This window comes from Ostrinia furnacalis, unplaced genomic scaffold (assembly GCF_004193835.3).
Source record: "Ostrinia furnacalis isolate ACB-3 unplaced genomic scaffold, ASM419383v2 OfSCF2515, whole genome shotgun sequence".
Classification (NCBI taxonomy): Eukaryota; Metazoa; Arthropoda; class Insecta; order Lepidoptera; family Crambidae; genus Ostrinia; species Ostrinia furnacalis.
The window spans coordinates 124,972-147,020 of NW_021132754.1; the positions used below are offsets into that span (position 1 = coordinate 124,972).

The following is a 22,049-nucleotide window of genomic DNA, read 5'->3' on the forward strand; positions in this document are numbered from 1 at the left end:
CTTTATATTTTAAAAACAATTTTAATAAACTATATTGGGTACCTATATAAAAAGTGTAACTGACTGAAATACGTATTATGAAGGTAGGTGATTCTTATCCTTACGAGTAAAATGAATGGAAGTATCTAATCCCCAAGCAGATGGTGGCAATTTTCGTATATGCAGCTATCAGGTTTAATAATAACGCGATAAGCGTCGACAGTGTGATACCGCAGGAGTTCTGCAGCCCACGCGAGAGCTGGACGCGGCGGACGGACGGCAGTTGATGAGCACACGTGCGTGATACGTGTGACACTCTGTAGTAAGGTACTAATATGGAGCCTAAGTTATTAGCTTACGCTATTGTTGGTATGAGTTTAATATTATGATCTACATAATAAATGTTCTTCTTCAAGTACTTCTTCTACATAGTATAATAATTTAAATCATATTTATGACCATGTTATAATCTCATTAGAATTTATAAACAAGTAAAACAGCAGCAGTCTTAATGTTTTTATTAATCGATAAGTCAGTAAACCTACTAATTGTCCGGGCGTGGCACCGTGCGGCTGATCTGTGGCTGCGCCGGCGGCCGCGACGGAGACTAATAGCGCCACTTCCCTCTTATCGACGACTTCGAGGTTCCGTACCGCCTAAACGTTCTAGTTTAATTCCCTTTTAGTGAAATGACGGGCGTTTATCAGTTTTATTAATTTGTTTGTAAACAGGCAGCGATAGCGGAGCGTGGATGATTAGTGGCGCTCGCGCGGCGCTAACTAATAGGCCCACTTTTTGGCCGTTAAGGCTTCGCATAAGTAAGTACAGTCATGAATAAGCACATTTCTCAAAGCTTCAGAGCTCACTTATATTAAATGACATTGGTAGTCTCGATTAATGACTCCTTGAGCGGTGATCGTAGTGTAGTAACAAACGCGAGTGTGAATGGGACGTCGTTCTTTAGCCCGATAGACTAATATAAGTGGCTTTATAAGTCAGAGGACAATTGAGATGATGAGAGAACCTATACAAAGTTAAGTACCTACTCTATGGAGAGAATTGGTTGGGACGGGACGCCTAATGGGCAAACCTAGTTTTTAGCTCAGGGAGGGGACAGTTTGATCCGGGGGGGAACGTGCAAATCGAATATGTTGTGAGTGGAAATGCAAACTTAAAACCATAGTAAATATAAAAAAATGTAATTAATAACTTACGTAGGTAGGTAACTTGTGTTACCAACTGTACCTACTTATAATTTCATTCTCAAAACTTTTATCCATTAACCTTTTTGTCAGGCATCCCTTCACAGTGAATAATTTGTAAATAAACGAGGAGATAATGGCACCGCTGTGATTTGTTTGAGCCGCGCCTGATCACCGCCTCATTAACATAATCGATAATTTTAAGCAATTACGTAATATTTTAGCTGTAGGTTGACTTGAGAATCAAGAAGGGGCAGAAACGTAGTATTTTAAAGTCATAGGTTCCAGGATTTCATTATTTTTTAAATTTCAAATGGCTCGAGCTTTGCATTGATGAGAAGTCTGTAATGATCTAATCTAACACGAATCTGATAATGTTTTGTTGTTAAAGATTATCACATAGCTATTATTTAGAAGTCAACTTCCCCTTGTGGAAATGAAACAAAACAAATTGGGCATTAGGTAATATTATATACGTTATTTCACGGTTACCGATTTGCATATACATAATAGTATTGATAACGTATTACAGTTAATGGTTAAATAGTTGTTTTTGAAGAGTTTTGTCGAAAGGATTTTTTTTACAAAGAGCGCCAGTTCAAAGTCTCGCAGAATTCATCTTACTTTATTGACAAAGTTAGCGCTGCTAACTTTCGTTATCGTAGAATTATGCTGTAGGTAGGCTCAAGTCTGACTGTCTATCGTACATTGCTTTAAATTATGATTTGATTAAGTTGTATGTATGGCGTATAAGTATAAATATGTAAAGTACCTACGTAGGATATTAATCCTTCAAGCTCCGCGAATCTAGACACAATAGATAATCAATTATTATGACATTAATTAATGCCGTCTGGGACTCAATCGGTTAAAAGCCAACCTAATATTCCGGTAAGCAATCCTACTAGGTTCGGTTAGGTCGTATCAAACAAATCTATCAGCTAAATACGTTTTCACAGACTACACGATGGATGAGGAAACATGTGTGCAACACGACACTTGTGCGAGCGGTCGTATGTCAAGTCGCGCGCTCGTTAGCCGCTAACTGGCCGACCAGCGCAAAAGCAATTAACTGCTCACCGGGTTTATGTGCCCTGGCTCTGAGGGCCTGAACACTCCACTGCATCCGTTTGCATGGGCGGACGCATGCGACAACGAGCATGTGATGCTGAATAAATGGTTACCAACCTCTTGTTTAAAACATATTAATGTTTATGATGCCGATCTGTTGTTTTTTTAGATGTTATTATCTACTGAAAGTTTTGTGTAAGGTTTCTAGGTTAACTCTAAAAAATGTAGGATAAACACGGAAATCTCTTTTAAACATGAACTCGATTAGGCCCCATTATGCTGACAAAGGCGACTGAGTATCTTCTTCTCAAGTGGTGATAGGGAAAGCTATGGGCCTATGTACCAAATATAAACTAAGTATTTGATTTGATTGGCTCTGAGAAGTTGTAAACAAAATAACCATTAGGTATGAACGATTCCGGTAGGTACATAAACTTAATAATAAATCTCTAGCCCTATCACTATAACTATCACACGTAACTTTTATGACAAATTAAGTGAGCTATTCATAAATCATAATTGATTCACCGCTCGTGTCCGTACAACTTTTTCAATCAAGATATTAAGTTCTTGGGAAACTTGGAGTACCTATCAGATAGATTTGTTCCAATAAACGTTTATAAGTTATTGCGAACTTGTACCAAATAATTGATTGTTATTGACTTATTCGTTTGTATACCACAGTCGGAAAACTCGGAGATGGACACTTGAACGTTCACGAAGAACACACAACTAGATTAAACTAATGACGTCCACTACAAAATGTAGTGTACTAACTGCTGTAATGTAGTAGACAGTATTTAAACAGGAAGAGGTTTGGAAAGTAAGGAGGAGTCGAGTACTCACAGCACGCGGATGTTGGGCGCGTTGGCGAAGGCGCGGTCGTCAATGTGCGTGATGCGGTTCCTCTTCAGTATTCTGCAACAAACTTTGGCAGTTAGTATTTTCATTGAATAACATTAAATATGGAGACTGCGGACTTACTTAAAATAGATAGTCTTATCAAAAATGCAGTAGCTGCGTAATAAATATGTTTTTATTATAACATCATTAAAGTTAGATACCTTTTTTCATAGTTATTTTACGCATTTTTATTGAGGAAGCTCAATTTTATTTAACTATTTTGGAAAATAGGAGATTGTTTGTTTATTTACGAATAACTCTGCTTTAGCACACCATTCGTTTGATTAGCTCTTTAACTAATTGCGTCTGAATTAGGTCACCGTAGGTGAATTTGGTTTAGATACAAAGAATAAGATGTGCAATAAATAGGTCTTGAGGGCACTATATTTAGCCTTAGCGGTTCGATGGGCGCGATTCCGCCTCGCGCGACCACCTGTTTGCCATTTCCCTAGCATTCTTCGAGATCAAAGGCCGCATTCTTCGCAGGTACAAATTAATGGCGGCCTGTAAATCATCGCAGACGCTCCCAAAAATGTTAAACGAGCAAAGCTAACAAAGACTTTACTAGGAGCACCTAAAATTAATTCAATTGAAGCTGGTCCCTGTAAATAAAAAAAATGTCTTCTTCACGGACAACTTATTTATATTTTGTTGGTGGTGTTAACCTTTCGGTAGGTATAATACATTTCAGTCTTCGAATATGGTTCATTTAAGTATCCGGCCTAGAGAATAATAAAACGACAACATTAAACCCAATTCTGTTACGAACTAGTCGTAGATTAAGTTTAATCGTCTCAAAACAATCAGAAGAGTCCATAAACAGGAGGAGGATGAGCCGCGCTCGTTAATGTAATGGATGGCGAGTCCGCGCTGAGCCGCGTGTCACGGCGCCCGAGTGCTGCGCGTAAACATGAGGGGGACCGACTATAGATGAGGGATGGTGTTATGAAATGGATTTATAATCTGGTGAGCGCAGTTATTCGTTTCTATAGAAGCTCTAGCACGATTTTTGACATGCTTTTTGTTATCTATGACAGTCGAATAGCATCAAATCGACTGAAAATTTATTTCACATTGAAACTTTGAGATCACCATCAATATTGCGTTTTTTTTTTCAACTGTGAAAGGTATTGAAGTGATATGTCTTGTAAGTTAACTTTTACCATCCCACAGTAATATTCTAGCCGAGTATAGAGATGCTAGACGTAGACGCTATTATGGCCCATTACAGGCGAGCGCGACGGTCTGCCGAGTGCCATACCGGGAGCATCGCTTGCACCGCCTCATTGGCCCCAGACTGGGACAGGCCAGCTGCAGCGTGATCCACAGCGCAGACGTAACGTTGACGTTGACGCAAAGCACATTTTGTTACCAGAAAACCCCGATTCAAATCTCGTATCGTACGCAGCGATTCTAGCTCTTTCAAAAGAAGCAATTATGTAGGCATATTATTCATGAAAATGAACGTGTATGCAGATGAACGTGTAAAACACATGAAAAACACATAGTCCAGTCAAATTAGACATGAACCCTGCAATAATTCGCATACAGCTGAAAATTGGTACGAATGTTTGGAGCACCATTATGAATTAACTGTGAAAAGTCCCCATCGATCCGACATGTGCTAAAAAAAATCAAGGTAATTCAAGAACAATGTTACGGAATAGTTACACAAAAAACCTTTCAGTATTTTTTCGTATCACAATACAAACACGCCGAATCTCTTTCTAAAATAAATCTTTTATGTTTCGAAACGAGAGCGACACAGGATTCCCTTTTGCCTCGTCTTTTAAGGTTCACTCGATAAATACAGATAACAATGGGATGAGACAATACTGCGAGACGAATAACTAATGCGATCGCTTGCGGGAGTGAACGTACGAGGAGCGGGCGCTGCTGGTGCGGTGAATCACTTCGGAGTGATTATGCGTGATTCGCTCGCGCGCTGTAAATCAAGCGCCCGCGTCGCTGCCCATACATTATGTATGCTGAAGAGTTCGCTTCATAATACGCACGCGAGATTTATAGGCCGGAACACCAGCCGCCGCTATTGATCGCTTCTTTATTACGCTCCGCTCTCGATAGATAACAAATTTGTTTGCTTTTATACACTGGAGAAGTGAACATAATTAAAAATAGTTTATGGAGGTGCCCGATGTAAATAATCTCGATGCTAATAAAACACAAAAGATGTATAGTGGGAGTAGTTTCACCGTGGCCATCCTTCACTGGCCGTAATAAAATCTCTGAATGGCCGCTAAAACTGTCACAATGTTTATCGGACATCGCGTAATGAATGACGCCAATAAATTTCTAATTTTCCTTTCCAGTTAGTTACTATCTTGAGACATTCTCGGAGGGCGGCGCGCTTGGGCGGGCGGGGTCGACGACCTGCGGGCGCGCGGCCGCCGCGCTCGATCCGGCGGCCGGCCGCCTGGGCGCCGCGCGCGGCCGCGGCGGACCTCCGGCACTGTGCACTCCTCCTGCGAGCGCACTGTCATCTCCTGTTCGTGATGGATATCGCTGAGAACTGCCTAAACTGATTTTGTCATTAACCCTGGGCGTGTAGAACTGTAGAGCCAATAAAACTTTAACGAGATGAAAATTACGGACCACCAAAGTTTAAATAATACTGTAGCTTGCGGCCATGTTAGGCTTGTAAATAAAAACATGAATTTGCTCAGTGGATTTCTTTGTAAGGAAAAGTCAAGGACGCCTCGCAAGAAATTGATAACCCTCGTAAAAATCGGATTTTCCACTTGACTGGTTAATTCCATATAGTCCCATTTTATGTTCTGGCGATGTGGTTCCATTCGATGTATTTCGAGACGCGATCAAATGTATAATTTCGCATTACTCGAATCTGTACGCGATGTTTACGACGTGGTTATTGCCGCGCGCGGCGCCCGGAGCGGTCGCCAGTGAGCTTGCCCACGTGTCGCGCTCAGCTTAATGAACTTCATGAACTTCACTGACTCAACTTACGGGCTAAAAATATCTGACCTACAACTCAAATTACTTTGGTAAATAATTTAGTTTAAACCTTTGCTTTAGGTCCTCATCGTTAATTTGTTGAAATGCCTATTAGTTACCGTCACAAAGCAATTAGGGCTTGTTCCCACGGAGATATTTTTTGCAGGATCCCGTTTAGTAGTATCATCATCATCATTATCTATCATCCCGTTTGTATCCCGCTAAATACCGATCCGTTCGAATTTGTAATTCGAAATTCAAACACACGTGATTATATTGTGTGTGTTCTCACGACAGTCCTGTTTTGCTGTTTCTGCATTACTAGGTTGCCATGAAAACGAGCCCTTACACTTTAATCAATGTATAGGACGAGCAAACTACCCATAATAATTATTAAAGTTTTGTAAAATCACTTTTCCAATAGGCTCTAGGCATTTTCATAATATTAAGACGTAGGTATTTCCTCTGTGAGTTGCCCTGATCAGTCAGACTCATAAACAAGTTAATATGAAGTTGCAAGTTAGTTGGGCCGTTGTATTGATAAACATCGTTTGACACGGGCGCGAATTGGGCTGCGTCCCGCGGGACCGCGCTAACACGTCCGGAACAACGATAACTCACTCGGAGGAAAACATGAAATACACCGTGATTTATACTTCTTTTGCTATGATGCCTAACTTTGACCAATAGGCTAGTAGACATTTTTGTTATTTAATTTAATTTTAAATTAGGACTTAGGTGGTTACCTAAAGATGGTTAATTAATAGGCCTGTCTTATCTAACTGATCAAAGTAAGAGGAGATGTAATTTCCTACACTAAAGAAAATCACATGAACGAAGAGCTTATGAAATAGGTTTAGGTTTTACTCGTAGACTCGTAGTTTTATTTAGTTTATCTGAGGAACGAAATGGAGGCGTATTTCTAGTTTATTTATCAGCGTATCTGGCTGAGCTTGCCAGTCCTTAGTCCGCAGGACATCCGGCGACACATCCGAGCCCGACCCGCCCGCGGCGGAGCGCCGGCCGAGCGCACTGGGCCGAGGCGATTTGTCTGTCGCAAATGGCATTTGTGCTAAATATTTGTGTACGGCTATCATGAACATAGACGTTGTCATATAAACATACCCTACATGCAGCCCCTATCCGATGAAGGCCCTTCATTCAAGGGACGAAATCTCATTTGTTTATTTAAAGGTTACTCGCTCAGGAATTTTGCTATTACTGTTTTAAATGGACTCTTGGCAAACTAACAACACAAAGTTAGGTTTCAAATGATTAAAACTGAACTAGTTGCATATTTGTTTTTCTTTTTTAATTTATTTATTTATTTATTTATTTAAAACTTATATGCACATAGAACGGTGTACATAAGGCGGACTTAATGCCTTTCGGCATTTTCTGCCAGTCAACCTTAGGGCCAAACTGAGAATAAAGTAGGCGGTATAGAATTAATTAAATGTCAATTAATTACCTTTATCTTTATTTTATACAAAATTAATTATAGTATGTACATAGTAAAGTTAATTTCGAAGCATGTTTTAATTTGCAAATCTGGACACGTGTTTCCTACTCTCAGGCGACAGTGATTGGCATCTCTATTATCTTCGCAGTTTACGCTGCGGTTTCAATTTGTTTGCCTTTCGGACGCTGCTCGAGCATCAACGGTCCAAGCTTGATTGTTATGTCAGGGCAGCGGAATATTTTATGCTCTAGATAGAGTAGGGGACGTCTATTACCGGTACACATACTCCGGTTCTATATTTGCGTCGATTTTATCTTTGCAATTCTCCGAATGACTCTACGTCCTAATACGCGTATTGAACGGTGCGGAGTCGGTGACCTTGCGGCCACCGAGCGGCCTTATTACAGCTTGGATACTTTTAATTACATGATGATTAAAATTAATCCATATAGTAAGTATTACAGCGTTAAAAGTTTTCCAAGTGGTAGTTAATTTGCATTATTATTGGGAGATATGAACGTTATTAAGCAACACGTTATTAAAGTAGGTATGTAGAGCTAACTATAAACTCTCCTTTGCTTGAATTAATATTTGCGATTAATCATTTGGATGGTGGAAGGATTATATGTATAGATTTCAAGTACGAGTATGTCAAGCATTTTGGACGAAGCAAGGAAATAAGGAAATAGGTTTCCCAAACGTTGTTGTTGTCTTTTGAGGATGAAGCACATAGATTTTCGTAATCACGCAGAATCAAGGAAATAGGTAGTCTTTCTACAATGAACGAATCCGACAGGGACCTTGCGTGCGCTGGCGCATGCGTGGACGAGTTATGCGACGTGCACTGTGCAGGCAGTCAAACCACAGCATAAATTTATCCGGAATTCCGGTCTCCGGATGCTGTTTGAAACTCCTGTCTGCCAATAAACCTTTCGAGTTGACATAATAATATTTTGTGCAAGAAGTCTAATCTGTAACTTTTAAGTAGTGCGCATTTGTTTATTTATGCATTTATTTATACAAACGGCGCGCAAACATTTGAACGTCAATTTGTTGACATGCGTTTCGCACGTCCGCGCGCTGCGCCTGCGTCGTGACCGGGCCCGTTTGCCTTCGCGCGCCGGGCTGCGGCCGCGCAGTGTCGCCAACCACTCCAATTACTATTTGAAACGTAGATGCGAAACTGATTATAAAGAACAAAGTAGCATAATAGGTAGAGCACTTTTCACTTTACCTAATGCAGGAGGTACCATGTGTTGGTTCAAGTGTTTGCGTGTAACAACAACGTGTCTAGGTAGAATGGCGGCGCACGCGACAAGTTATCTTTCTCCGATCTCGATCGGCGGCCTCGGCCCGCGCATCGCCCATTGAAGCGGCCCGGTGCTCGGTGCTCGGTGCGCACTTCATGTTGCACAATGACGCATTATTGAAATTCAAATAAGATATACGTACTGCTACCTAAATATGTACAACGTAGATCGATGATCTCTGTAAAGTATTTGTTTGCTATGTCTTCACTAATATACGAGCAGCTGCAGCTCCAATACGTCATGAACCACACAAGGCAAATCACCGCACCCATGAGCCCAGCCAGGCTCTGGTTTGCTCATTAGCATATGAATTGTACTCACAGCGTGTGCAGCGCCGACAGGGGCGGCAGGCTCGCGTCCGACAGCTCGCTGATCAGGTTGCCCGACAGGTCACTGCAAGGAAAAGAACTGCTTACTTCTGTTATAATTATTTTCTATAGAAACCAGTGCAATAGTACAGAATGTTATGTTGTCTACTTAATATAAAATGCGTCTGGACTATAAAATTACGCGTGACAGACAGACCGAGTTGATTTTTGCAATTCCTATAAATTTTTGTCGGCTCGCCTTTTGGCTGATAATTTTTAAAATTGTCATTGAAACAAATTAATATGTAGAGCGCAGTGCGTAGGCAGTAGGCACGTTTATACGCCATCCATCTGTATGCAATATTTGTCGTAATAATACTCTGTTTGTGTTAGTCGTTTATTTCACGACTGTTGCACTTATCCAGCCTCTGAAATGCATTTGTAACAAGTATAAATAGAACGCAAAGCTTGATGCTCTTATAGATAACATTGGTGGTTGCTAGCAAGAAATATTAACTATATAAAATATATTACTGTCTTCTTATTCTTACTACTTCACCAAAGTATTAACATAAACAACTTATCGATAGATTTTGAGAAAAATATCGTGACAACGTAAATACAAAGAATCATGATAAAAGGTCCGATAATAGGTGATTACTTTGACATATGGGACTTATTTTTGGCGTCGATCTGAAAGTGATAGTAGATTTGTATATAAATAGGCACTAGATTTGTAATAAATTACATTGCTTATAGCGTAATAAATATTCTGATACGAGTACTAAAAATATTATGATGGGCTATCCGCATCTCTAGACGTGAAGTAGGTATAAGCAGATGTTATCCGCGCGTTGTTCGATGTTTGCTCACATCCGAGCGCGCAATTTTCCTCGACTGTTATGGCTCGAATAGTTTATTAGTGGCACTTCGCAGTGATCTACACATTGGGGTGACCCGACTCTACCAACACGCATAAATAAAGCGGCTAGATATAATAAATAATGACAAATATTCAGCAAAGCTGGCGTTTCCATCAAGATGTCAAAATTATAATGTTATTCACGCGTGCGTGTCCACATCAAAGAGTTCAGAATAACTCGTTCCCATTCCGCTTCCTGCGCGGCGCGTGCGCGTGCGCCGGCCGCGCTGCTCGTCAATGGCCGCCGCGACGCGCGCCTACATCAATGGCACCGCCACGGGAATGCCTGTGACAGCCAGACATCACGACATAAAAAGAACCCCTCTTTCTTGTTAGTCTCGGTGGTACTTCATCTTGTCGGTTGAAGTTCTTGTTTATTTTAATTAGTTGCAAAGAAAATAGTCAAAGAAATGATCCGCGTAAAACTTTCATCATAAAACATCAAAAGCATGAACTCTTCATTACGAATTTACTTTTTTATGTAGATAATGTTTTTCTCGCTTTTAGAAAAGTATGTTTTTTTAATTACTTGTAGCTTTTTACTATTAATAATATGTATAATTATTGCTCGTGGCTTCATTCGCATGAAATTCAGTGTTCACAGCAAGACCGACCTACTTGAACTTGATGCTATAACGTTAACCGGTGTTTTTTTATAGAGTTTGACAGATTTTTAACATTTGTCAAAATTAAAGTAAGATGGTGCAACCCAGCTTTACAGTTGTAACATAGTATATACTACTGTGGTTGTAATTTGGCCAATTAAATATGTACATCCAATCTAATACGTAATATGAAATTCTCGTGTGACAATCAGCTGGACAGCTGGACCAATTCTTAAGTAATCATGTAGGTAATTAGAATCGTATCTAATTCGAGTAAAAAGAATTAACATATTACCGATGCGTGTAAAAGCCATGAGTCCTGAATAAATAAATACAGGAAATATTGGTTTTCATTGGATTTTTAGCGAGCTTTTGTATTGAGAGAATAATGAGAGTGAACGTCGAAAGCGCCCGTTCCGCTAAGTGTTTGGCAATTAAATTGAAAGGTGCGGGAGGGCTGTTTGCCTACTACCGCGTGTATTGATAGGGATTACCCCCCCCCCCCCCCCCGTAATAACTATTAATATTTAATGTTATGTTCTTGTGTGGCATTTATTTGATTATAACAATTAGATACACGGACTTGTCCCACTAATCAAACGTAAAACATGTCTTTCAAAACCTGACAAGGACAACCGACAACAGAGTCTACATAATATAATGTGCCAGCACCAGCATCCCAGACCATAATAATAAGTGAGTGTATTAATAACTTAGTAACAGCTCAATAGAAGCTTTCCCACGCGCGTGGAACAATGTGAAGACAAATATCTTCATAGCGAGATCGACGTGACAATTCTTTTGTGCATCGTGATGTAGAGCTGATGGTCTTCTTTTATACTGTGAATATGAAGAGATAAACAGCAAGTTTACCGTTCATATTTTTAAATGAAATGTTGCAAAGATTCAGGTTAGAATCAACATATCTCAAAAAGCTCTATTTAAAAGCTTTATTTATGAAGCGATATGTTTGATGATAAGTTTGCAGAATTATTATAGTTGGATTGAGTTTTTTTTAATTGGGTCTGAGTTGACGTTGGTTTAATTTATAACAACATGCGCTTCTTACTACTTGTTATCGATAAAAACTTGTAGGAGCGAGGTCCGAGACGGCACCGGCAAGTGGGTCGCCGCCGCCGCGCGCTCGCCGGGCAGCTCTCGCCGACTCGTTCGCTAATAATGTCGTCGTAAATTAATTCCTGGCGGTCTAAGAAATGGCAAACTGTAATCCATCTGTTAAAACTATTGACGGTAGGTGGCTTCATTTTTGTGTATTTTTTTCGAACACCTATAGTATAAATATTGTAATCTTACTAATTTTATAAATGCGAAAGTTTGGATGTAAAAAATAAATAACACAATTAAATAGGCTATAATTTATTTATGACGATTTGTGACAACTGAATTTCACGCGGGTGAAGCCGCGGGCAAAGCTAGTAGAATAATTTGTCTTACTATGAAATTAGTGAATGTGTGACAATATACCTACTATGTATCCTTTTGTTATACCTTATTTATGTTGATGTATATTACTTCGTGGAATGCTTGCCTTATAATTCAAATTGTGTATTACTGAATTTCATAATAATTCTGTTACAATTACTACGTACCTAGCACTATTTTCTCTCAGCGTATTGTGTGGGTGACACAAAAAATCCACATGTTACAAAAAAGTTCTTCAATTTTACAGTAAGAATCCAGTTACAAAACAGCTTCTAGCGTCAGCTGTTCAGGTTATTGAAACAACTGTTTGCTTGCAGCTTGCAAATAAAATTATTAAACACAGTTTCACCTGAACTGGTTTCGTCCAGGCACTTGAATGATATCAAATAATTATCTTGACATCGTTATCTCGTTGGCGGCAGTTATTGACATGAGGTGAAGCAGCGCGCTAATGATCGCTGTTGTCCAGCTCGAGAGCACTTGTGCAACGTCGAGGCGTCCATCCATCACCTGGCGGGGCTTGGATTACACTCTGAGGTCCATATTACATAACAAAACAACTTCAAAAATCTTTTCAATCTCAGTCAATTCTGTTATATGCATGTTCTGGTCTTGACCCATTGAGCATGAAAAGGCTTACATTATTTATTATTCATCATAATTTGATCTCGGCAGGGCTCGCTTCTATTGACGTTCATACAATTGTAGTTTCATTCACACGTTTAATTAATCTTGCCTACCCCCGCTACTATTAATCCTGGCTGTCAGTCGCGAGTGTTTCGCCAACAATTAGCACACCCTGAAGTTTGAGCCTTAATTTTCGCACTGACTTTTCCGTGTGTTTGTCCCTGATACCTGTTTATCGTTCTCTGTGCGAATAATTATCCAAAACAGAGAATCCATATCAGAGACTTATTTATACTTGACTGTTGTATTAAACGTATTGCATTTTTTTATTTAGGTAGGTCAATCCATCGCAGAAAAATCGGTCTCAACATAGAATAATGACACCCCCACGTTCAATGATAAGTAGTCCCACGATTTGTCTAATATGAATGACGACCCAGAGGTATTAGATTTGGTAAGTTTTTGGATTCGCTGCTAAAGCAGTTATCGAAATGCAGAAAACAGCAACCGTAAGTAGATAAATGTTTCGTAGTCCCGACATGAAAAGAGATGTATTTAAAGTTTGACAGGTTTTCTGTTTGTTTTTGCTAGGTAATGCGAAGTGCAACAGTCGTTTCGGGTAGCACTCACAGGGCCTGCAGGCGGTGCAGCGGCGCGAGCGCGTGCGCGGGCACGTCGCGCAGCTGGTTGCGCGCCAGCCGCAGCGTGCGCAGCGCGCGCGCGCCCGACAGCGCGCCCGCCTCCACCGACGACAGGTAGTTGTCCTCTGCCGACCTGCACATTAAACTCCATAATTTTACCAGGTTGAAAAATTTACTTTCGGCAATAGGTTTTAATTTCTATATGACAACATGTAATATCTCTCTCTCATTATGCTATACATAGTAAACCAACTAAAGATTCATATTGTATTGAATCCGTTTTCAGTATTATTCCTATAATGGTTTGTGTTGTGATTACTATTTTTACAACTACACTCGGCATCAAATATATCGCACCTCCCGCAACAAGCACTTCTCAAACGTATGCATCCCCACTTCCCATCAACATTGGTTCCATTTGAAAGCCTGGTTCTAAACTTCATTTCATTAGGTATAGGATAGGTTTTTACCCCAAAAATGTGTTTTTAGAAGGATCTAGAGTCACTTCTACAAAAAATAGGTACTTTCATTAAAATGTTCTATCTACAGTATTAAGAGTACTTTCCTTCCAGGTGGCATTACAAAATTCCACCCTGTATATCAATATCAATTACATACAACTGTGACTATTAAAGAGCATACTACCACTGAATCAATACACATGGCCTGCTACCCGAAACGGAAAAGTTGCTGGCACCAGACCACGTGGAGACAGCAATGAGATGTACAGACTATAACTATCAATTCCGCTACTACTTAGTTGTGGCACCGAGCACTTGCTCGGTTAACGAATGTTCGGAAAACTGCAGTCTGCGAAGAATGGCATCGTATTGCAACGATCATCACTCATCGCGATGCACAATGATGATGAGCACGATTATTCTGACAAGAGTGTACCGACTAAGAAGAACCGTAACCGAACCGTAACCGTAACCGCAGTGATACGCCGTATTCGGTGGTAGTTCACCACCGAATACGGCGTATCACTGCGGTTAGAACTGTTAGAACCGTAATAATTGACCCATGATAATATTATCATAATATTATGATAATGTTATCTTCATAAATGTTAATCATAAGAGTATAATATATATGTTGTTGGTATGCCATATAAATAAATAAAATAAAATAAAATAAAATGATAATACTAATTGAATAATGAAATCATTGCTAGCATTACCACCAGTCAGCACCAACAACACTTAATACTTTAATATTAATTACAGTATTTGATCAACGACCACCGTCAATCGACAGATTAATCAATCAACGAGTATTGAATCGACAGCGCCCGAGTAGGCCTTCACCTTTATCTCAACAGCAAGCATAGGTTTTCGAGATTTATAAATGACTGTTAATATTTTAATACAGGCTTTCATTTTTTTACATGCTTTGTTATTCACTTTAAACTACCTACTTAAAAAAAGCTATAAAAATATAAAATTTTCAGATAGGTAGGCTATGTCAACATTAGTGTGGAAAGAGTTTCTTATTTCGACCTCGTTCGTAGCTAATCGTTGCCGGCTTGAATAGTATTTATTTACGCGGCGTCCGTTAACCCCTTGCAAATATCTCAGACATTGGGAGCCGAGCGCGGCCATTAGCGAATAATAGCAGATCGAGCGCCTTTGTAGCGCCCTACGTGAGCCGCAGCCGAACGCGCCGCCATCGCGCCAGAACCTGGCGAGAACAGATTCAATGGGGTCTATCATTTTCGTTTTGATATGTATCCAAAATTCTGTAGTTAATTATGAATAATTGCAGATAACTGTGCAAGGTAATTATAGTAATTTAATTTCAGATATCATTATTACATTTGGTCTTGTGGAAGGTCTAGTATTTTTGGGCTTTTTGTTTTGATTAAGCTTTGGCAGCATTAGCCCTTGTGCGAAACATGTGACGCGCAGACACGCGACCTCGGTTATTGCGGTTGCGAGGAGCTGCTCGCGAAACGTTCGCGGTTGCGACACGCGCCTCTAGGATCCGCGGAGCCCGCGCCGGTCCGCGAATGTTGCGCAAGTGGCGTGCGAAAGCTGCGCGCGCGCCGATCGCACGCCCCCGCTCTCCGCTGTCACACGTCCAACGATTAACTAAATATTACGACTACATATTTACTTTTATTGGCAACTAGGTCTAATAAAATGTATGTCAAATATTTGATGTTGACTGCCTTCGCACTTAATGCACTTATGTCTTCGTCTATTTGTGGAAAGCTTTCGTAGCTGATGTAAGTACCTATACACTAATTAGATTACTGTGAGCTTTATTGTGTAACTGTAAAGTTAAGATGCATAAAAAATTACGGTATTTTATGTTCGTCCTTATTATTTATGAAAGAGTGTAAATTAGAAGACTCTACATTTTACTGCATTCACGATTTTTTTAAATTCTGATTCTAGGTACCTAATCTATGTAATAGAACGCGTTCTAAGCGTTGGAGAAATCACATAACATACATGACAAACTAACCAGTATTTCTTGCACAACTTGCATTCCTCGGAGGGAAGCGTTTAGTTCGTTACAAACTTCGGCGGTCATCTCCCGCGAGCGCTCTTGCGGGGATAATTAATTTACTTGCACATGCGGCTAGTGTGCTAGTGTAATGCGGCCGGAGCTGGACTAAATCGAGCGGCTCCTGGATGCATCTCTACGGAGCTGCGGCACCATCCACATACATACCGGCTGCTGAAACTTGCCTGTTATTTAACTATTTTGTAATACGAGTAGGATCTTAGATTTACTAAAATTACTAACAACAAAAAATAATATTCAACTTTACTCGTTACTTGTACAAATTTTTTTTAAATCTGGAAATTATTTGGGAGGCATGTTCAGTTCAGCCCGTGACAAAATGATGACGGTGATGAATTTTTTACAAGTTTTTATTTTGGTTACTAGCTGATTAAACTCGACCAAAGAAAATAATTTCCAAGCTAAAACTCAATAGGATTGCAATTGAAGCCTTTCTAATATATTTTAAGGGGATTACAGGGAGTTCAAACCTCAAATAAATGTTAGGCAATAGGAGTACCCACACTGCCCACGGGTGAGAGACATACGCGCTCGATACGAGAGCTAGATACGGAGCGACGTACGGGAGCGATCGTCGCGGCGATGCGACGCGGGTCTGAATCGACTCTGACACCATGACGTGAGTGATTTCTGCTGACTCACTGCGACACTCGAGATACGAGGATAATAGCCGAATATTGAGGGCGCTGCCGATTTGCCGACGCTTACCGATGCCTTATATTACCCTGTAGTGGGTATGACGACCAATATCTATGACTTGTCTACCTTGAAGCATATAGAGTGGCTAAATCGTATAATTTTATGAAAGTTATCTATTACTTGCTATCTCAGATCATAGAATGGATCCATTCTATTATCTGAGCTTGCTATTATAATGAGGGCGGAGAGAGACAGGATAGGATAGACCTTGTAAATGATAAAATAATAAAATTATTATCTCTTCTGATGCGTAACTAGAAGTGAGGACTAAGATGAAACTCTAAGTCCTTTTCAGATTGTCGCTCAGTCTATAAGAACGTACGAGGCCAGATTCTGAAACAAAACAACAAAACATGGCGTTTTAAGCAATATGTTAAGAGAGATAGTGCACCCGAGTTGCGATTGCACGGTCCATTACGCGTGTGTCGATCGATACGCGGCCGCTGCACCGCGTCACCGCGACCGACACCGCGCGGCGCCCGCGGGCCACAGTGCTCACCTGCCGGCCCGCCTGCCAGGACTTGCCTTGTTCGTGAATTTTCAATTTTGGATAAACCAATCGATCAACATGGAAAGCATTGGGGGAGGCCTATGTTCAGCAGTGGACGTCCTATGGCTGAAATGATGATGATGATGGATAAACCAACGAGATTAGATAAAAAATACGAAAAGTCATTATAACTTTCTGGACATAAAACGTCGGGCAAGCATTATATTGCATGCGCGCAAGTTTCTCGATTGAAGAAAACACGATCAAAGTTTAATAGTTGCCGGCCGCTGACGTCACCGCCCGCCCGAGCGCAGCAAACTCTCACGCTAATATTTTCCCCGGAGAAAACTCAACTCGACAACGGATGCTTTCATTATTAATGCGAAAGAGAATGAACTCGTGACTATATGGTCCCTCGATGTGAATTTTTTCTAGGCTATTTGGACAGAAATTTATAACATTAGCCCGATGAGAATATTTACTACGGTCCCATTGAACGTCGTGGATGGAGCGCAGTGATCCTGGCGGAGAGGCCGCGAGCGCGCCCGCGGGCGACCGCGTTGTTTACCATCACTTTGCCGGCGACGACGCGAAATATGGGACTTTCTGTTTACCATCCCTTTATTCAATGTACCGTAGTTATTTATTATCGTCTCTTTAATACGAAGCTCCCATAGAAGTTCTTTTGTTAAATCAATATTTATGTCGACGAAGTTAATGCATCGTCTAGTTGGTTTCTCTATCTATACCAATAGGCTCTTTATTAAAATCTTGCGCTCGAATAATAATTAATGTCTCCATCTCAGTCTTAAGACTATGCTCATGACAGAAAATAATGAACGTTAATGCTTTCATGAATTGAGCCGGTTGTTTAAACACACGCGTGCCCGCCGCCTCCTCTCGCTATTCATTACCGCCCGTTAAATTATGCGTAGTGTGCGGTGCGAGTGCGAGGATGAGCTTTAATAATACATTGTCTCACTTATTGAACACTTATTGAACACCATATCTATGATCAAAAAGAACCAATGCTAAAAAACAAATTCCATTTATATCTATCAGGATTCTTATTTTTGTCAAACTTCCTATAACCTTAGAAAAAGAGTAACCTAAGTACATAGCTATCTCCACGCTACAACTTTGATAACTCAAACGTGATTGTTGTGCGGCTCACGCTTAAATAAAAGGAAAACATATGCCGACGAGGGGATATACAACGGTGTAGTCAAAGTTTGCCCCTCACTCATGTTTCGCAATAAAAGTGTTCGGCGAATAATAGATAAGGTTTTCCTCGTATAAATGTACGAAAGCATGCTGTACATTTTTAGGCGTTTTTTTCCAATGTTCTGTTAATTTTTACTAAATTATCCCATGTAAATAGGGGTTTAAGGGAAATCCCCATCACTCCAACTCGTGTGTAAGCAGTGTACCTCGGACGTGGCTGGGCCGCAGCCCGCAGTACTCACAGGAAGTGCAGGTGGTGCAGGTCGCGCAGCGCGTGCGCCGGCAGCCGCCGCAGCGCGCAGCGGTCCAGCCACAGCCGCGCCAGCGCCGCGCCGCTCAGCGCCCCCGACGAGATCGACTCCAGGCGGTTGGAAGAAAGGTTCCTGCCGGAAACACTAGCGCGTACATTTCTACTTTCTTTGTGCCAGACTTTCCAAGGTCAGAAAGCATGTGGCATATCCGTTCACATCGTTCGCAATTTTTGTGAAATATATTAATTATTCTTGCCAGGTCCGACCGGACCGGGCCCTGTGACGAGGAATCCTTTGGCATCATTGGGACAGTGTTGTGTGTAATGGTGGCGCCGTGCGAAGTGGCGACCTGCGGGCCGCATCGGAATTAGCCACATTTGCATCGCCCCCGCCCCCGCCCCCGCCGCGTGCACCGCGCCGCCTTCGCAGACGCTGATTGCCCGTGCGATCGCGATCTGTATTGGGGTCACGATCGCGAAAGTGATACAGCATCGGGCTGGCTTGCTTGTTGTGCTTCGGATGGCGTAATTTCAAAAACAATACTTATACTTATTTGCAATTAGGGTCGACTCTGCCGCGGCGTCGTGTGTTTAAAATGCATGCAGGCAACTTATCCAGTAGGCGACGAATGCCCGTTAAAAGTGCAAGTCGACGAATTAACTTTTTAAACTTTGACAACTCGGCTGTTTGTAATTCTTATTTTACATTTTCAACCCAATGTAAAATGTGGTTGTCGTTTTATATCTTTGTTGGAAAACCGTCTGACGTTATCATGAAACAAGTTCCTCGAACAAGTCGGCGTGCACTCACAGGTCCCGCAGGCCGGCGGCGGGCTGCAGCGCGTCCCTCGGCAGCGTGCTGATGTTGTTGTTGGACACGTCCCTGCAACAAAACACGACGTCACTTAATGAACTGGACCTTGTTATAAACTAACATTTTTACATAATTTAATTACTATTTTCGTAAAAAACTATTGCTATATCGCAGTATTACTATTCAATAAAAAAAAAACTATGATAATTGTGACACTGAAGAACGTTTAAGTGGCGAGGAAAACAGCGCAGTCAGCGACGGCGGTGATTCGAGAGCCCATAAAACGGTTATAACGCAAAAAATATCGCGTCGGGGCGAGAACTGTCGCGACCGCGCCTGTACCAGCACCACGCTTTGATAATTTGTAGCAATCTAATAGCTGCTTACAAGCGCTTTTTTCAAACCTTGCATGGAAAAAAGAGAGGGGTGAGGAGTGCGAGACCCGCAGAATAAGACAGTTTTAATGTTTCTTATAACATAACTTTTATCTCAGTGTGACATATCACATCACGCCAACTGCCTGTGGGATATTAACATACGCTGCTGTTAGCAAAATCCTCACACTAAAAAGGGTGGCTCTTATGAAGCTCCATTATTATTCACGAATAATAAAATATCCTGCTCTATATTATAATGTTTTAATAAATGCTCACTCGTATTCTTATTCGTATATGTTCTTGGTTTCTTTTGGTTGTTTATGACTTTATAAGGTGTGCCGGAGTATTTTAAAAGTTTCTTCAGGTCGGTACGTATCGTATATTTTACTGAAGTTATCAAGCTGCTTATTATTCTCGATGTTCCAGTCTAGGTCACGTTGTAGTTGTTAAATTAAAATGCAAAACAGCTGCCTGAAGACGGATGGCGTTTCGTATTCGCGTGCCATTGTGCTGCTAAAATACAGTGTACCGCGAAAAGGAATTTCCTCGCGCAGTGGAAGGCGTCCACGGGCCGTGACACATTGGCTGTAGAATTGATTACGCTGAGGACATATTTTTATTTGAAAGACCATTTAGGTAAGTAGAATTTTGTAACGTTTTTTATCAGGAACCGACTCTACATAATATAATAAAACATAAATACATTAATATCAAAAAAATCGGTTTAAAAATCAAATGACTAAGACGTTAAGACAGAATATTATGCCTGTCACTTTTATTGAAGATTCCATGAAATTGATGCTGATTTTTCAATCAATGGATATAACTTTTTAATGAGAAATAAAATTGGACCAACGATCTGGTGAGGGTCACGGAAAGTACTAAATTGTGGAAATCCTTGGGAGGCCTTTATTCAGCCCCAATGTCCCAAGGCTATTTTGAAAATATTACTTAATTTTTCATGGATTCTGCGGAAACAAGTGTTCCCGTAAGCAGGTTTCAAGACGCCACGCGCCATCGAGCTCAAAAGCAGGTTGTTCTACGACTTTGAAGTCGGTTTAAACGCCGCAAACGGGAACGTAGAGATACAGCACTAGAACATTTTTCAGATCTCAAGTAAGTAATTGACTTGAACTCGGTGTTGTGTTGCCAACTGGATCCAAATATCATTCATGGCAAGTTGCCTTTTGGCCCGAACATGGTTCGACGCGCGGCTCAGCAGAGATTGTATCGGAGCCATGTCAGGCGCGAGGCTGCGGAGTGTTGACGCTCACCGCCGGCCGTAACGAGCGGCCGTCGTTATTGCCGCCATCCATCATCGCGGTCGCCGACTCCGCAGACACCACCCACCCGCACCCACCCGCACCCCCGCCCCGCGCGCACACGCGCCGTCTGCTCCTACTCGCACCTCATTCACGGACCGCCTTTCACGGTGATCGCGATATCCTTAACGAATGATTGACACTTTTGCGCAAGGAAATTAATAGCTTCTGTAAGTTTTTTATGTACCGAATAAGCGAAAATTGCCTCCCTTGTCCGTTTATTGGCGTGGGTCAGCCTTCGAAGTACGAGTAAATGGCCGAAAGTTTCCTTGTCATTCGACTTGAGATTCAAATTGCGTACCTTCCTATCCAATACAAATATTTAAATACACCAAGTGCTTATGCAAGGTTTGTTAGTATGTTTGGGTTTATACATTCAATGATGAAACATTGTGATCATCGGGTAACCGTGAGGCTCGCGATGTCGGCCGAGTGTCGCGGCGTGCACTGTCGATAACCTGCTCGGGCTGCAGCCGGCCGAGGTCGCCGGGGCGCCGACCCCGTGTCAAACGCGCCTACCCCTAATTAATTCATTCACGCCCGCCCGTGGACCCGATTGTGTGGAGCTACTCGCCGTAATTAAGCGATAATAAATTACCGCCTAAGCAGCGTGATAACAAATCAAGTTACTTTTTGAATGAATCCCTGAAATGGAAGTCTATGTCCGGTGATGATTTATGAAAAATGAATAAGTACGAGTACGAATCACAAAGAAGCAAATTGTACCTATTCCCAGAATGAGAAGGGTTTTTTTAAAGTGGAAACAATCACATTAGGTACAAGTACACAGTTACGGTAAAAAAAAGTTATAATGTCATCTTTCATCATGATCACTTTATCGCATTACTGCCAGTGGTTTTGTAAGGAAACCGTTTACGAGGCGCATACAATTTAT

General features: G+C 41.2%; 1 protein-coding gene across 1 annotated transcript in view; it reads right to left on the reverse strand.

Moving 5' to 3' along the window:
• The window catches only part of LOC114355803 (lutropin-choriogonadotropic hormone receptor-like), a 48,133-nt gene that overhangs the window by 17,310 nt on the left and 8,774 nt on the right, over positions 1 to 22,049 (reverse strand). The window contains exons 3-7 of the mRNA XM_028308825.1: positions 19,453 to 19,524; positions 18,634 to 18,774; positions 13,436 to 13,579; positions 9,222 to 9,293; positions 3,099 to 3,170 (exon numbers count right to left, since the gene is read on the reverse strand). Of these exons, the coding sequence (XP_028164626.1) occupies positions 3,099 to 3,170; positions 9,222 to 9,293; positions 13,436 to 13,579; positions 18,634 to 18,774; positions 19,453 to 19,524 (501 nt within the window). The remainder of the gene's footprint in view (positions 1 to 3,098; positions 3,171 to 9,221; positions 9,294 to 13,435; positions 13,580 to 18,633; positions 18,775 to 19,452; positions 19,525 to 22,049) is intronic.